Source organism: Carya illinoinensis, chromosome 15, assembly GCF_018687715.1.
Source record: "Carya illinoinensis cultivar Pawnee chromosome 15, C.illinoinensisPawnee_v1, whole genome shotgun sequence".
In the NCBI taxonomy this organism is placed as follows: domain Eukaryota; kingdom Viridiplantae; phylum Streptophyta; class Magnoliopsida; order Fagales; family Juglandaceae; genus Carya; species Carya illinoinensis.
Genome location: NC_056766.1, coordinates 2,813,402 through 2,831,872, shown reverse-complemented (window position 1 = coordinate 2,831,872; position 18,471 = coordinate 2,813,402). Strand labels below are relative to the sequence as shown.

The 18,471-nt window shown below is 35.4% G+C and overlaps 1 protein-coding gene and 1 pseudogene across 1 annotated transcript; both read right to left on the bottom strand.

Moving 5' to 3' along the window:
- Nucleotides 1–1,134: 1,134 nt before the first annotated feature.
- Nucleotides 1,135–11,799, bottom strand: LOC122296094 (annotated as a pseudogene).
- A 110-nt stretch (nucleotides 11,800–11,909) lies between these two features.
- On the bottom strand, nucleotides 11,910–16,609 carry LOC122295924 (probable LRR receptor-like serine/threonine-protein kinase At3g47570). The gene is made up of 4 exons (XM_043105199.1): nucleotides 16,450–16,609; nucleotides 16,022–16,150; nucleotides 12,724–15,416; nucleotides 11,910–12,598 (listed from the first exon to the last, which is right to left on the bottom strand). Exons 3-4 carry the CDS (start codon nucleotides 15,329–15,331, stop codon nucleotides 12,165–12,167), a joined length of 3,042 nt encoding a protein of 1,013 aa, XP_042961133.1. The 5' UTR covers nucleotides 15,332–15,416; nucleotides 16,022–16,150; nucleotides 16,450–16,609; the 3' UTR covers nucleotides 11,910–12,164.
- Between the last annotated feature and the right edge of the window lie 1,862 nt (nucleotides 16,610–18,471).

Here is an 18,471-nt window from a genome sequence, read left to right as displayed (position 1 = left end):
CCGAAGTAATAAGATAATGACAATTCGGCCGCCTAATTTTGACTATTCCCCCGAAGAACCAAAAGAATTTGAATATCAATAATGCCATAGGCAACCGCGCTGCGTCTCCGCCGCGGCCTCTTGGCTGATGTGGCGTTCTGTTGCTTCATGATTCAACGTAATGGAGCACGCCACAGAAAGTAACACTTGGATTCTGTTGCTTCTGTTCCTCAAATTAATGCCATTAGGGTATCACTTGGATTCAACGTAATGGAGCACGCCACAGAAAGTAACAGCAAAACAATGGAAACAACAGTCTTTGGCAATTGAGCATCAGGAGTAAGTTTTGGCATCTAGAGATGTGACATGGGTTTAGCATTTTAGAGTTTCCTTTCAATAGTGGCTGTTTTTACAATGTCAATGAGCTAATTCGTCAGACTAAAATCACCACAGAATGCAATAATTCAAGAGTACAACCTCTGTATTGTATATTCTAATGCTTTCTATTCCATCTTTAGTAATAACTAAATATAAATCTGTGTGGAATCGATTTGATTATTTAAACCCTAAAAGCTACTAAACTATAACATAATAAAAAAAATTAAGTATACACGATAAAAACATGAATAATTATATCGTTGAATCTTAAGAGTGAGCTTCATTAATATCTCATCCAGTACATTCCCTCCACTAGGAACTTGTAACAAGAGTTTATGGCTTTCAGCTTGTTACAGCAATTAATTAAAACATTCCTTCAAATTTCTTGCTTCCAATTTAATTTCATGAATCCCATAGTTCAATTCTACACCCCATATGTCGACAACAATGCCCAATCTTGCATGCTAGTGCAAACCAGAAACTATTTTTCTCCAGCCTTGAGTTATAAATGGCCAAATCCTAGCACAATGTATTTAGGAAATATTAACCTTCATAACTCACTATAAGTATCTAAATTCTTCAAAACACTTGAAATTTCACAAAAAAAATTTCTCAATTAGTTCCCCATGGGAGAGCCGATGGATCCAAAATTTACAATCCTGGACAAAGTTTTCCTTTTTCTCAAAGACCCAATCATTTACGATGAAACACTTCTTCACATCTTTTTGCAGCAGGTGAAAACCTCCAAAATTGAGGGAAAACATGAATGCGGTGTGATCAACGAACATCGACCAACTCTACATCAAACACAAGCCATGAATTTGGCAGTATCTTCCCAGCACGTTCAGATCCATAGCTGCATAAGAAGATTTGAGTATCAATATTTCTTGATTTGGCCGCCCAAAGCTTTGTAGAGGGAAAACCATCGGACACAAAACAAGAAGGCAAGGGGGCGTGAACTAACAACACTTACCATACTATCAATGAGTGAGAGAATGCAAAAAAAAAAAAAAAAAGCTATAGACGCTACAGTGCTCAAACTCAACAAGAAAATAGGATGTTAAAATAGAAAGCGAAAGATAGAACTACGATTGTATACCCCATGGATGGTGGAATTGTGAGTCTTCTTTTGTCCCCAATACGCATGCCTGAGGATTTTATATACGATTGTATACCCCATGGATGGTGAAATTCGAGAGAAGCACAGGGGAAGCTACACGCACGACGAAGAGGACGCAGACTCTCTCTCTCTTCAAATTTCACAGCTGGGTTTTACTCTATCTGATTTTTACTCAGCTCAAAGAGAATGCTAGACGCCTCTCTCTTCAGATTTCGCAAACTGGGTTTTACTCAGCTCACAGAGAAAGACGCGGACTCTCTCTCTTCTGCGATCGTAACTTTTACTTTCTCTGGTTTTTACTCAGCTCAAAATGAAATGCTAGATGCCTCGTGAAGAAGAAGATCCCCAACAAAGAAGGTGCAGACCTCTCTCTTTGGATTTTACTCTCTCTCTCTCTTCAGATTTCGCAAAACATTTTTCTCTCTCGGGTAGTTTTTCATTTCAAGGATGCTAATCTGAGGAAAAAATGGAGGCGATGGGTCAGTCAGCTTCGATGGGTTATGAATAAATCTGAGGCAAAAATGAAGAAATGTTTCAAGAATCTCACCAAACATGTTCGGGAGACTGGCTTTTGAAGAACCGAATCACATCATCACCATCCAACGCGAACGCAGACCTCAGAGATATCCACCACTTCAACCGCGACTCAGAGATCCACTCCCACTCTCTCGCTTCGCTCTCACACGAACGCAAAAGACTAGGACACTTGGAGCCGCGAACGCAGACCTCAAAATGAAATGGTAGATGCCTCGTGAACAAGAAGATCCCCAAGGAAGAAGATGCAGACTCTCTCTCTCTCTCTAGATACTCTCTTTCTCTTCAGATTTTGCAAATGGTTTTTCTCTCTCTGGTTTTAGTTTTGAGAAATATTTTTTGCAGTCGGGAAATGCAGTCGGCGTGCAGTCGTGGAGAAAAAAGTGAATTAATACGGGACCTACATGAAAAAAAATTATTTTTATAACTTTTTTTATTCATGTAGGTATCTCTGAATATAAAATAATTTTTTTATAATTTTTTTTTATTCATTCTGTACAGCCGACTGCACGCCGACTGCATTTCCCGACTGTAGTTTTTAGCATTTCACAGACAGTTGAAATTTAGTTTCCCGCTTATTATTATTTTTATTTTAATAAAATGCCACGTCAGCTAAGAGGCCGCGGCGGGGATGTTCAAGGATTATTGTTTTTAAAATGTCAAAAGGGTTTATAAGTTATTATTTCTTGATGGTCAAAGTCATTTTAATACATGAAAATAAATGAGAAAAAGAGAAAAACGACCAATGTATATGCTCAGTCAAAATTTCAAAACCAATGATCTGATATTGATAATTTTTTTTTTTTTGAATTTTAATATCACATGAAGTCTCAAATTTCACTAACTTCTTTTTCAGCAAGAGGACGGTACATATATGTTATTTTTATCAATAACTCTCACTTTTAATGTGGAATACTATGAGATTTTTTTTTTTGTTTTTTTTTTGGGGATGGGAGAACCACATCATGGCAGAGCCCTTACGACTCACCCGTGGAACTAGACCTTCGGAGAGAACACAACAATCCATCACCATAACCTCTCACTTAAATTGTAATTTAATCCCAAAGAGAATCGACCCGTACATGGGACTCATACACACAAGTTCGCTAGCTACCCACAAGTGGGGACATACAAAGACTATCTAAAATGCTAGCCACAAAAGGTAAATATGCACAACAAATCTCTATGAACTAGCTAGCACTTGATTCACTTACATTTTTCTTTTCATAACATCAAAGAGATGGCATTGATGCTATGATCAGTTATTTAAAGCGAAAGCTGGCTACCTTGATGCCTAGCCACGAGCCTAAGAAAAACTTGATGACTGCCATTGTTGTGCATGAACAATGCATATGAGTTGTCTCACTATCATCCCACCAGGATTTTCATCAACTCCTGCAACTTCATCAAGGCTTCTCCCATGGTCAAACGATCCTTGGCCGACTGTGCTGCACATGACAAACCAAGCCTTATTGCAGCTACTCCACATTCTTTGCTTTTGTTAAACCAACCATGATTGGAATTGTTGTCGATGCTACTATTACTGCTCTAACCCCAGTGAAATTCCTAGTTCTGGTGCTAGTGTTGGAGCTTTGAGTGTAACTTTTATTATCCTTGAAAAGCATTGGATCCGCAATATTTGTGATTTTCTTCTCCTGCATTGTCGATGCATACTTATTCAAATTTAAACCCTCCTTGAACATCTCATTAGTGGGCTTCTTTGTTATAAACATTTCAAGCAACAATATCCCAAAACTATAAACATCTCCACTGGTAGAAGCTTTGCCAGCTTGCCCATACTCTGTAACAAATACATTAACATTAGAATTGATTTTAAACTTCAAATTATAAAACTTCACAGATGGAATTTTAAAAACATAAAGATTTTACTTATGTGATCACATAAGTTATTAGACGAATTTTGAATACCTAGTGCAATGTAGCCAATTGAGCATTTTAGCCCAATTGTGCAAATCTCATTCTGTTGAGGATTTGAAAAAGAAACCTTGCCAATCCAAAATCTTCAACATGGGCAGCCATGTTCTCGTCCAGAAGCACATTTCCAGGCTTCGAATCACAATGGACTACAGGTGGCTTACAATGGTGGTGCAGGTAATCCAAGGCAGAAGCTACATCAATAGCAATAATCAGTCTCTGGGTTAAGGTCAGGAATAACCTAGACTCGATATCTCCAGGGCACAACCACTTATCCAAGTTGCCACTAGACATGAATTCCATAATCAAAGCCTTAAAATCAGTTCTTGTATGATCAATGTTGGAGCAAGAAGTGAAACCTTTGCAAGATTCCAATGCCTAATATTTCTCACCGCTTCACATTCTGTATCAAAACTTTTAGAAGCTTTGTTTTGTCCCAAGTTAAGAACCTTTATTGCAGAGATGGTGTTGACACCAAGCTTACCAGTATTCTTGAAATTGTTTTATAAAAGGTCTCAAACCCTCCCTTGCCTATCAGATTTTTTATGGAAAACCCATTTGTCGCACGCTGGATTTCAGAATAAGATAGCCTTGGCAGAGACCCAATGTTTGGAGATAAAGATCTTTTTTTGTTTCCTTTGTTTTTGTTCTTTCGAGTGATCAATGCCCATAAGAAGCAACATATTGCACACACTAATGCAATGAAACAAGAATCTAGAATCAATATTTTAGATAATAAATGAGAACTTGATGTACATATATTGACTCTTAGCTTTTCTGCAGCCTCTTTGTTGAATCCATAGAGCTTATAATTTCCCTAGAAGGAGTCCCAAGTGAGTTTGACAAACACACCATTTCTTGGAATTTGTCCTTCTAATTGATTGAAAGACAAATTTAGACTCTTTAGAACTTCATGATTCTCTAGCTTTTTTGGGATTGGGCCAAAAAGTTCATTAGAGGAAAGGTCCAAGTCCTCCAGTGATGCTAATTCTCCAAGTGAGCTCGGTATTGAGCCAGTTAGGCAATAGTTCTGATATTGGCAACAGTTCTCTCAAAGTTCAATCAATGAAATTATTAACGTGATGACTACTCAAAAGTCTATGCCTATCATGCACAACAAAACTATTGGCTATTAACGTACAAACAAGATTTAGTTCTTGTTTGAATAGTAAAAATATTTCATTGCATTTCATTTTATTATTATAATTTTTTGAAATTTTTATATAAAATATAATAAAAAAATTTAACTTTTTCAAATTTTAAAATAATAATAATATTATTAAAAAATAATATTCTAATAATATTTTATTTAACTTTTAACTTTTATCTCAACTTATCTCATCTCAACTCACTATTCAAATGGCACATTAAGATCATGAACACAAGTTCATTTTTTTAATATAAATGTTTCATTTGGATAGTTGGAATATTTTATAATTATATAAATAGTAATAAAATCATCTGTAGGTAGTGGTGAAATAGTTTTGTTAAAATATTTTATTGAATTTTAAAAAATTAGAGAGAAAAAATTAAATAAAAATATTATATAGTTCAAAAATTGTTTGAATATGATTTTTTAATATTATTTTATTTTAAAATTTGAAAAAATTATACTGATTATTATCTTTTCTTTTAAAATTTATAAAAATCGTAATGATCAAATAGTGATTAAATAAAAAATTTTATAATTTATAATTAAAATTTATATTGTATTTCATATTTAAAAATAAAATTATGAAATTTTTTCAACCCATCTCAAAACTTAAGCATTCTCATGTACTACTAAAAATATATGCATACCCAACAAAGTTATTGACTGTTTTGTCAGAAGTTAATTAATGAGTTTCGAATATATATATATATATATATATTAATAGATTCTATAATATTAATTATTATATATATAAATATTTTATACAACATCACAAAATAAGTAATAATGATTGTAAAAGCCTATTTTATAGAGTAATTATTATATATTTTCGAAATACGAAGACATGGTATTTAGTTAGTGGCGGAACCAGATCGTAATATTGTTATGTAAAATGAAAAAAAATTAAATATAAAGTTTAATTCCATAGATCGTAAAATCATAATTATATATAAAAGTTATTTGATCACGGTAAGATCATCTTTAAAAAGGGCTTTCATTTTGAGGAAAAGAATTTATAATTTACAATGTACATGCAGCATGTATAAATAAGATTCTAAAAAACGCAACTAAGAACTTCTGTTGGATTTTTTATGACATCTTTTCATGCAATAATGTTCATCCATAAAAACTAATAGGTGATTTTCATAAACTTATTTTCCGTTCTAATACGTAAGCTAGTATTTTGTATCACATTTAATATATAATGCTACAATTGATGCCTCACATAAATGATTTCTTTCTTAATGAATTATAAAGGAGAAAAGTTCTCAACTATTTTTCCATCAAAATGCCAATCTTAAATTAATGATTTTTATAGTGTTTATTTTATTTGGGTTCCACGTCTCAACTTATTTATGTTCCTCATGAGGTAGTTATCACAAACATAACTGTCTAGCTCTTTGATCTTCTCCAATATATCCCATCCCACATTACGTTTAATGGACAATATTCTCTTTACAAAAATACAAACAACTTTTTTCAATGTGCGAAAATTATTAGATCAAGTGGCAATATTAATGCATGGGCAAGGTAGCTCATGCACACGTAAGTATCGGCCAGCTGCTTATTCGACAAAGTATGTAGTACTACTTCTTCACCAAGAATTCAAATGAAGAGTACTAATGTTAGATAAATTTTAAATAGGCAAATCACACGAGTGCTCTTTGTATAAAAGTAGATCTTACTGAAAAGAAATAGTTTTTTTTTTTTTTTTCATGATATTGGTGTTCACTATCTCGATGTTTCATTTATTTTGCAAGCAATTATTAGATAATTCTAAAATATAGACACGCAGTCTTCTCGTCATATTACAAGATGGCATATCATTGAAATATAGAGTTTAGGTAAGAAATTTGAATAACATGATATTTAATAATAAGATGAAATTATAACGCCATTTGTGCTTTTCGAGTCCCTAATATTTCTTTCTAGTTTCCTAACATAGGCCCAATATAGACCTTAGCCTACGGGCCGATCGAAAATACGGGTGGCTCGGATTCTCATAACAAAGTTGAGTGAATGGCCCTCTTACATGCATCGGGCTTAGGGAAAATGATATTACCGTACCTACCATGTTGGAAAAATGAGTGCAGCTTGACTTACAATTAAATTTTCATCGAGTCAAAGTAAATACTGAAACGCAGGTAGGGATAATGCGCCACCAAGCATCCAACTCCGCTTTTCTCATGGGGGCTGGCACCCACCTGATGCCGAACCGTCCTGCTAGCCTTAGGTGGGGCTCGAGCGGGTTTACTGGTAGGGCGGCCGGGTGTGGGTACTGAACCCCGCCCTTAAATTTGAGTAAAGTTTTTTAAATTTGAGTAAAGTTTTCGATAACAATGCTCAGTCAAAATTTTAAAACCAATGATTTAATATTAGTTTTTTTTTTTTTACGAATTTTAATAGTATAAATGACTCAAATTCCACAAACTTTTTTATTTCAGTGAGAGGATGGTTTCATATTTTTTATTAATAATTCTCACTTATAAAAAAAAAATTACCAAAACAATTTAATTATTCACCTATGGTACATATATATAAAGAGATAATAGAAGACGCTAGTTGCAAAAGGTAAAATATGCTATAGTCAGTAAAGCTCCACAGGTTTAATGCTAAAAGAAAACAAAATCTGAATATTTAAAGGCAAAGCTGGCTAGCTTGCTGCCTAGCCCTGAGACAAAAATCCAAAGCGGCCTTTGACAATTTACGTTGGCAGGTTGTCTTCGTATAATGTTGTATTAAGTTATGAATATTTAATTATATTAAGTTGTAAATATTTAATTATATAGATTAATTTAAATACAATTCATTAAACTAAATGGCTAGACGTACAAATTTTAATATGATTTATTTAAATATTTAGTTGTGTCGTGTCATCTGTTTAATAATTAATTATAAATAAGTCAACACAACACGACTAATTTTAACTCATTTCATGTAAATAGGTTGAACTAATTGGTATAATCCATTTAACATTATTAATATAATTTCACATAAAATTTAAAATCAATATTTATTAGTAACCATAATATCTCCAAATAAAAAACAATAACACAACCTACTAACAAAGAAATATCAATATTTTTATTTTATTTTAATCTATAATAAAACTAATATTATAAATCTAACAAGAACAAATATGAGCGTAGATTCAGAATTACAATCCTAAGAATAAAAACATAAGTATATTGAGAAATATACAAATATTTCAACTCAACAATAATAAAATTGTAACTTTGAAATAAAATTTAAACTAGTTGACCATTATTGATATGTTTATTAATTGTATTTTAATGAGTCAACCTATTTTGATCCAAACCCATACATTTATATCAAATCCAAATTAATCCTTTAATTTCGTGTTATCTTCGGATTTTGATTATATATTGCCACCCCTAAATAGACATGAGTTGTCTGAGTATCATCCCACTAGGATTTTCATCAACTCTTGCAACCTTGTCAAGTCTTCTCCCATGGTCAAACGATGCTTGGCCGAATGTGCTACACATGACAAACCAAGCCTTATTGCAGCTGCTGCACATTCTTCGCTTATGTTAAACCAATCATGACTAAAACTTTTGTCGATACTGTTGCTCTCACACCCAGTGAAATTACTGGTGCTGATGTTGGTGTTGGGGCTTCGAGTATTGTAATTTTCGTTATCCTTGAAAAGCCTTGGATCTGCAATATCTATTATTTTCTTCTCCTGCAATATTGTCGATGCATACTTATTCAGGTTTAAACCCTCCTTGAACATCTCATCGTTGGGCTTCTTTGCTATAAACATCTCAAGCAACAGTATCCCAAAACTGTAGACATCCCCACTGGTAGAAGCTTTGCCACCTTGTCCATACTTTGTAACAAATACATTAACGTTAAAACATATTTTAAACTCCAAATTATAAAACTTCACAAATGGAATATAAAAAACAAAGATTTTACTTGGGTGGTTTCAATGTTATTAGATGAATTTTGAATACCTGGGGCAATGTAGCCAATTGAGCCTTTTAGTCCAATTGTGCTAATCACATTCTGTTGAGGATTTTGAAGGAGAAACCTTGCCAACTCAAAATCTCCAACATGTGCAACCATGTTCTCGTCTAGAAGCAACAATGTAAGCATATTTTGATTTATTTTCCTAAAGGTATTTAAAACTATGGGTTACCCTACTGGGGTTTTGAACCTATGGGCTACCCTGCTAGCCCATTTTTTGTTTTGTTTTGCCGTTTCCACTTATCAAGAGGTGCGAATTTTAAATTTCAACAGACATGCATATATTACCAAGTAACTGTTGCCACATTCCCTTTCAAACGCATCACCTAGTCAAGTAATGATGAGATCTGTCATTATTTTCTACCCTTTCATTTCCCTGATCTTTTTCATTTTTCTTTTCTCCCCGAATGTGTCCTTTTCTTCCTTCTATCTTTACTTTCTTGAACTCCACTATTGCAGCCTCTTGCTCTTTGCAACTCTCTCCTTTTCCTTTGCTTTTTGTCCTCTCTATAACTCTCTCATTTCTCTCTGCTTTTTGCTCTCTCTGCGACTCTCTCATGCCCAACAAAACACACCACAAACCTCTGCTTCTCCAGAGTCTTCCTCTGTGAAAGATGTCCCGGCCTTTAAAGGTTACGAGTTGCACTCCACCGTTACGGCTGTGACAAACTTATGCAACCCGTATGGGATCCCAGATTCAATACTTCTAGAACTGCCCCGTCATGGTTGCGTCGACCAAGAAGGGTTCACTAAAAAGACTTCCCTTCTTGTCAGTGCCCTAACCTATGGTTTGCGATTCCTCTTTTGTCATCCCATACGAGACGTTCTTAATCTTCTCCAGTTAGCCCCTGCACAGCTTCAATCCCACACATGGTGGGTTCTTCTTTGTTCTTGTGTAGTGTTTCAAATGGTTCTGGAGCCTTTAAAGAAGAATACCCCGATTTAATTGCTCGAAAGTTCTTGGCATCTTACTCTTTGAGGATTTCTTCGGGAAATATTCTAAGCTTTCGTATCAAGAATTAGCAGCTGGCTCGTTTTAAGGGTCGCCTTTCAAATGCCAAACAATGGACAAGAAAGTTTTTCCTGATTTCTGGAATGGGCTGGGAATTCCCCAATTCTGAGGTTGGTATACGGGACTTCCCAGTTAGGGCCTCTTAGAGTAAGGCTCCTGATGACAAAGGCTTGGCAGTAGCCTTGGAACCCCTGTTTGAATGGGAGCAATCTCGTATCAATATGGTTCATGCTTGGGCGATTGACCATGAGGATGCCCTTTGGACCAAGGCCATTTTAACCCACATCAACATTGATCATTTTTTGGAAGTGCTTGACTGTTCGAAGGTCAAAGGGCTTCTCTTTTTAACCAAGGTCATGGCACCAACTCCTACACTGAAGCCTTCTTCTGAGTCTACTCTAAGGGCATCTAGGAAATGCTCTTGCCTTATCAACATAAATACACATTCTCTTGAGGCGAAGATGGGGGCTTCGAGCATAGGTGTTGGTGACTCCCTCGTGGCTAACAAACCTCAAGGTACCCCACCTTCTACCCCAAACACTCACCTGTGTGTGTGCCCTCTCTAAGCCTTGACGATGTTGAGGGCATGATGGGCCAAGCCCATTTTGAATTAGTGTTTGCCTTTGATTTTGACCTTCCTTCTTAAAGTCTCAATTCGGCATCTAGCCCCACCTTTGAATTCCCCATATTTGAGAATTTGGTTGGGGAGGGGAGAGTGGCGAGCTCAATGCTAAAGTTGAAGTTGCCTTTTCATTGAGTTTAGCTGGTAAGGCACCTCTAGGCCATCATGTGGGCCAAGACAGAGAGGAGGAAGTTGCTTGGAGCGGAGAGGATGGTGCTGCCCAAGGTGAAGAGGAGAATGTTGCTCGGAGCGGAGAGGCAGGTGCTGCCCAAGGTGAAGAGGGAGATGCTGCCTAGGGTGGAGAGGTCGGCCATGAGGCCCTTGTCATATAAAAGTGTCAGGACCCCAAGAAAATTTCCCTAGGACAAGGCCCTAAATATGCATGGACAACCAAGATCGGACCATTTATGGGGTCAAGCCTAGCTTTGGAGGACTGCTCTAAGGGCCTTGTGCAGACCTTAGGAAGATTGCAGGAATAGCACGGGTCAATTGGAAGATGGCTCACGTCTTTCCATTTGACTAGACCATGGCTCAGCCCTGACAGCCCATTGACATAGCTGTTGGCATGCCCTAATAGCCCATTGACACTGTTGTTGACATCCTATGACAGCCTCACAGGTCATGCCTTAACATACCCTAACAACCCCACGGGCCCTGCCTTGACACTGTCGCTGACATGCCCTGACAGCCCCATGGGCCATCAGCATGGCCAGCACCATCAGCAGCCCATCAGCAAGCCATGGCCCCAGCCATGGCACACCCCTGACAGCTCTGCAGGCATATCATGGCCCTCGCCATGGCACGTACTTGACAGCACCACCATCATACCATGGCCCCTGCCATGGCACGTGCATGACAGCCCCGCAGACAAGCCATGGCCCCTGCCATAGCACTCACTTGATAGCACCCAGCAGGCATGCCATGGCTCCAACCATGACATGCCCTTAATTTCAACTCATTTCATATAAATGGGTAGAACTAATCTATATAACTCATTTGACTTGATTAACATAATTTCACATAAAATTTAAAATATTAGTAACCACAATATCTTAAATAAAAAGCAATAAGACTACCTAATAATAAAGAAATATCAATATATATATATATATATATTTATTTTGATCCAAAATAATACTAATATTATAAATCTAACAAGAACAAATATGAACATAGGTCCAAATTTACAATCCTAAAAATAAAAATATAAGCATATTGAGAAATACAAATATTACAACGCCCAACAATGATAAAATTGTAGTTTTGAAATAAAATTTAAACGAGTTAACCCGTTTGTTAATCATATCTTAACGGGTCAACCTATATTGATTTAAACCCATTTATATCAAATCCAAATTAATCCTCTAATTTTGTGTCATCATTGGATTTTGATTATATATTGCCATCCCTAAATAGACATGAGTTGTCCGAATATATATCATCCCACTAGGAATTTCATCAACTCCTGTAACCTTGTCAAGGCTTCTCCCATGGTCAAACGATCCTTGGTCGAATGTGCTGCACATGACAAACCAAGCCTTATTGCGGCTGCCGCACATTCTTCACTTCGGTGAAACCAACAATGATTGGAATTATTGTTGATGTTGTTGTTGCTGCTCTCACTGCCAGTGAAATTACTGGTGTTGGTGCTAGTGTTGGAGTTTTGAGTGTAATTTTCGTTATCCTTGAAAAGCCTTGGATCCACAATATCTGTGATTTTCTTCTCCTGCATTGTCGATGCATACTTATTCAAGTTTAAACCCTCCTTGAACATCTCATTAGTGGGCTTCTTTGCTATAAACATCTCAAGCAACAGTATCCCAAAACTGTAGACATCCCCACTGGTAGAAGCTTTGCCACCTTGTCCATACTCTGTAACAAATACATTAATGTTAGAACAAATTTTTAACTCCAAATTATAAAATTTCACAGATGGTATATAAAAAACAAAGATTTTACTTGGGTGGTTTCAATGTTATTAGATGAATTTTGAATACCTGGGGCAATGTAGCCAATTGAGCCTTTTAGTCCAATTGTGCTAATCTCATTCTGTTGAGGATTTTGAAGTAGAAACCTTGCCAATCCAAAATCTCCAACATGAGCAACCATGTTCTCGTCTAGAAGCACATTTCCAGGCTTCAAATCACAATGGACTATAGGTGGCTCACAATGGTGGTGCAGGTAATCCAAGGCAGAAGCTACATCAATGGCAATATTCAATCTCTGGGTTAAGGTCAGGAATAACCCAGACTCGATATCTCCAGGGTAAAGCCACTTATCCAAGTTGCCATTAGACATGAATTCCATAATCAAAGCCTTAAAATCAGCTCCTATATGATCAATGCTTGAGCAAGAAGTGAAAACCTTAACAAGATTCCGATGCCTAATATTTCTCAGCACTTCACATTCTATATCAAAACTTTTAGAAGCTCTGCTTTGTCCCAAGTCAAGAACCTTGACTGCAGAGATGGTGTTGACACCAAACTTCCCAGTATTCTCGAACACTGCTTTATAAACGGTCCCGAATCCTCCCTTGCCAATCAGATTTTCTACGGCAAAACCATTTGTCGCACGCTGGATTTCAAAGTAAGATAGCATTGGCAGGGACCTGATGATTTCAGATGAAGATCTTTTTTTGTCTCCACTGTTTTTGTTCTTTCGGGTGATCAATGCCCAGAAGAAGCAACATATTGCACACACTAATGCAAGGAAACAAGAAATTGGAATCAATATTTTAGGTAGTAAATGAGAATTTGATGCACATATATTGACTCTCAGCTTTTCTGCAGCCTCTTGGTTGAATCCACAAAGCTTATAATTTCCTTGGAGGGAGTTCCATGTGAGGTTGACAAATACACTATTTCTTGGAATTTGTCCTTCTAATTGATTGAAAGACAAATTTAGAGTCTTTAGAACTTCAAGATTCTCTAGCTCTTTTGGGATTGGGCCAGAAAGTTTGTTAGAGGAAAGGTCCAAGCTCTCTAGTGGCGTTAATTCTCCAAGTGAGCTTGGTATTGAGCCAGTTAGGTTGTTTCTTGCCATGCTCAAATTGCGCAAACTCAAGCATTTTGTAATCTCTGTGGTGATATTTCCTGATAGAAGGTTTCCAGAAACGTCCAATACTTCAAGCTGCTTCAAGTTTCCTATTTCCATTGGTAGAGAACCAGTAAACAAGTTTCGTGCCAATAGCAATTCCCTTAAACTTGAAGGAATATTTTTTGTAATGCTTCCTGTGAGCTTGTTCCCTGCTAGATACAATAAACTCAAGTGTTGGCAATACGCTAAACTAGATGGAAATCTACCAGAGAGCTGGTTGTCTGACATATCAAGAACATAAAGTTGTGTCAAATTGCGAAAGATATCGGGAATTTCTCCAAAAAGCTCATTTCTATCTACCATCAAACTTTGTAGTTGCTTCAGTTTTCCAATAGAGCTTGGTATTTCACCTTGGAAATAATTATTTTGTATATATAAAGAAGAGAGGTTCTGGTACTTCTCAAAACCTTGGGGAAAGCCTCCGGTGAAGAAGTTCTCACCAATAAAAAACTCTTGAAGGTTTGGCGAGAGATTTGATACAGAAAGAGGAAGTTCTCCTCCTAGTTCATTCGACTCCACATTGAGTAGTTCCATCTTAGTACAATTTGTGAGGGACCCAAATGCCTGAAAGTTCAATTCCGTCGTTGAAGATAACCTATTATATCCAAGATTAAGTAGTGTTAGATTCTTCAAGTTACCCAGCAACGGTAGAGACCCACTGAATCTATTTATTGAGAGATCAATGATTTGCATTTGTGAAGCATTGCACAAAGAACTAGGAATTGGACCTTCCAGCTTATTGTTAGCCAAGTAAAGCTCAGTTAAACGGGGAAGATCATGGCCCATATTGGAAGGTAGTTTCCCACTAAGCATGTTTTTTGTAAGAGATAAGTAGACCAAAGAAGACATGTTGTAGATCGAAAATGGAATTTCTCCAGTTAACTGATTCCAATAAAGCTGAAGCACAAGTAGATTTTGGAGATGACCCAACTCAGCTGGAATTTTACCAGATAGCTGGTTTTCTGCTATTAAGAGCCAAGTAAGATTAGGTAGAAAACCAAACGTTGTGGGGATTGCACCACTAAGACTATTTCTGGACAAGTCAACTTTCTTCAATCTATGTAGATTGCCGAGTTCAGGAGGAATTGTGCCATTGATGGAGTTTACTGCAAGATCTAGAATCTGAAGGTTGACCAGCTGAGAAAACTCTGAAGGAATGTGACCGAAAAAAGAGTTTTCAGAAAGGTCAAGAATTTGGAGGGATGTGAGGTTGGAAAGCTGTGGAGGAATGATTCCAATGAAGCCATGACCGTTAAGTAGTAGATACCGGACTCGAGCTCCATTATTGGTGCAATTGACACCAGGCCAATTACAATGAGATGAATCGACGTTCCATTGGGAAAGAGTACTCTGAGGATCAGAGACAAGAGATTTGAAAGATAGAAGGGCTTGCTTGTCAGTAGTGGCATCCAACTGAGCTCTCACCATGCTCATGTTGTGGCATAAAATAATTTGACAGATCAGGAACAAGGTCAGGAACATCAGAGGAGAGTGGTATTTCTTCTTCATTTTCGAAAGTTTGGACTGCAGGCTCAAATATATAAGTACTGGAAGTATGCTCTAAAGGTGGAACAGCTCCTTCCTCGCTCCACTCCTTTCCAATCCATAAACATATATATTAATATAGGAACTTACAAAAATTAACAAATAAAAACTATAACAATTATCAGAAACACATGATGAGACTATGAAACTGATGCATAGTCTAATGAAAGAAATCAAGGTAATGGCCTAGCCTGTTCTCTTTTCGAGATATTAATCTCATATAAATATTTGATAAGATTTTCGAGTATTAAAGATCCCACATAAATTTAATATTGTATCAAATATCAATTGCTCTCCAAATTAATCAAACAATCGGAGAGAATCTCAAATATTTTTGCCCTGCCACAAAATTAATTTCTATCTTCATCGATCACACAAGAGCTTGTGATCGATGGCACCTAATCGTCTGTCAAAAAACTAACTTAAAGATAATGGTAAGATTATGCATTTTAATTAATCTGAGCCTCACAAAACTACTCCATTTAGAGATCGGTGAACATTACCACTTAATCAAAGAGAAAAATAAATAAACAAAGAGAGAACATTAGACACCCTATATACATACGTACATAAATAATACGCATTAATTTATAATTATCTAGCAAAAAAAGAAAACATTTATAATTGTATAAGTTGGCGATATTTATATTGTACCTTGTATATATTGGGAGAGATCTAGCTGGACAAAGATCTCCCGCAAATGGAACGTGCAGTTCTGAAGTAGTACTACTTGTGATTGGAGGAGCAAATATTCAAAGAGTATATATATAGATTGGCTGATACCTGCAATTGGCAAAATATATGAGAAGCTATAAAAGTGCCCCGTCAATATATATATTAGAATTATATATTTTCTAAAATATTATTTCCAACCCAAAAAAAAAAAAAAAAGAATCATAAAAATGTCAGATCTTGGATCTAACTTTGATCTATCCCTACTTCAAGAAAACAACAATATTGTGAAAACTTTTTCGTATGCATGCATGGATACTCTTTATGAACATGACTAGTGTTTTTAACAGGCCGACAGCAAGCTGCAGCTCGACCGGCTGGCAATAATATTGTGCAAGGAGGAAGCTCACCTTGACTAAAGAGCAATAAACTCCTCTGTTCTTTCGACCACAGAGAGAGCCAGCGAGCATAAGTATGCATCCATGCAGTAGATTTCTGATGAGTTTCACCATTTATGCTGAAGCTGAGATAGTGACAGCTGCAGGTCAAAGTCCTCGGATAGGCCACATGCATGCACCCGTACGAAAGACAACGAGTATTTAATTAGACAGATTATCACAGCAGTAGGCCGTTTCTGACCAAAACCTAACTGGATATATCACTTGCGGAGAAGCTTCAATTGCATCTGCTGATTGATCGATCGCTAGAAAGCCAAACGCTCACGTCTCATGAGTCGTGAGTCGTACGTCAACGGAAAGTTCAATAAATGAGATCATTCACGTGAATCTCCTTATAATATTAAAAATAAATAAAAAATTGTGTCGCCCTCTGTTTTCCTTAGCATTAGTATGAATGCATGCAGTAGATTTCTGATGAGTTTCGCCATTTATGATGATTACAGTGGCGGAAGTAGTAAGTTAAGTGGAAGTTGCTGCGGAACCACTTGCATCTAAGAGGGCCTTGGCCCCAAAATTTTTAGAAAAATTAAAATATATTTTAGGTTTTATTTATAATTTTATAAATATAAAAAATAGTCCCTCAAAAAAATTTATAGTCTCTATATATATTTTATAAAATTTTAATATATTTAGAAATATGATCTTTTCAATTTTTTGATATAATCTCAAAATTTTGTAAAATTCGTATATATTATTTATTTTTAAGTATGTGATTTCATTAAAATTAAATCAAAATTAAGTTTAAGAGAAATAATAAACTTATTAATATAGATTTTAAAGTTTTTTGTTATATAATATTAGGCTTCTTAATTTAGAATCAAAAGTAAAAATGCAAGAAAAATCATGTAAGATTGGTAATCTATATGGAAAATAGTTGATTTTATCCTCTAGACTTTATTGAGTAAGAAAAATCTTATGTAAGATATCTATTATAATATTATATACTTAATATGATATAAAAATATCTAGAATTTACATAAAATTTTATAAACTAACTTACATATATACTAAAACAAAAGATGACATTTTAAAAAAATTACTTGATAGTTTATACGAAGTAAATAAATTTTAAATATTTTATTATAAAATAATAATAAATAAATATTATTTTAAGAAATATTATCGGTAAAAATTTAAAATATATATTAAAATGTTTTATTTTTAAAATTTTATTTTTATGTATATTTTGTAAATTAATGAGATCTCATTTTATATATATCTTTATATTTTTATGATTTCTAAATTTTAATCAGTCTTACATTAAAAACTTTGATCCTCTCAAAACAATTTCTGGTGCCGCCACTTATGAAGCTGAGATATTGACAGCTGCAGGTCAAAGTCCTTGGATAGGCAACATGCATGCATCCGTACGAAAGGCGACGAGTACTTAATTAGACAGATCATCACGGCAGTAAGTTTTTGACCAAAACCTAACTGGATGGTATCACTGGCGAGGAAGCTTCAATTGCATGCGCTGATTGATCAATCATTAGAAGCCAAAACGCTCACGTCTCATGACTCGGGATTCGTTCGTCAACGGAAAGTTCATTAAATGAGATCATTGACGTGAATCTCCTTATAATATTAAAAAAAAAAAAATTGTTTTGCCGTCTATTTTCGTCAGCATTAGTAGAGCACAGTCTTTTTTACGTACTCTACTGATATAATTGACTAAATTAATTTTTTTTAATATCCAATTAATCATAACACTAAAATGCACAAAAGAGTGCAAAAAAAAAAAAAAATTACACATAGAATTGTTGGCATTAGCATGCATGCATGCAGTGGATTTCTTATCATGAAGAAAAGTTCTTATATTGGCAACATACAGTTCTATGTCCATGCCCAATAAAGCTATTGGCTATTAATGCACAAACAAAATTTGTCCATTTGGATAGTAAAATTATTTTATTTTATTTTTATTATTTTATAAAATTTTTATATAAAATATAATAAATAATTAATTTTTTTTTA

What these genes read in the sequence shown, in the direction of transcription:
- LOC122295924 (XM_043105199.1), bottom strand. Translation starts at nt 15,331, where the DNA reads ATGAAGAAGAAATACCACTCTCCTCTGATGTTCCTGACCTTGTTCCTG. An exon ending in AATTGGCTACATTGCCCCAG is followed by an intron (nt 12,599 to 12,723) that starts GTATTCAAAATT and finishes TATTTGTTACAG; the next exon opens with AGTATGGACAAGGTGGCAAA.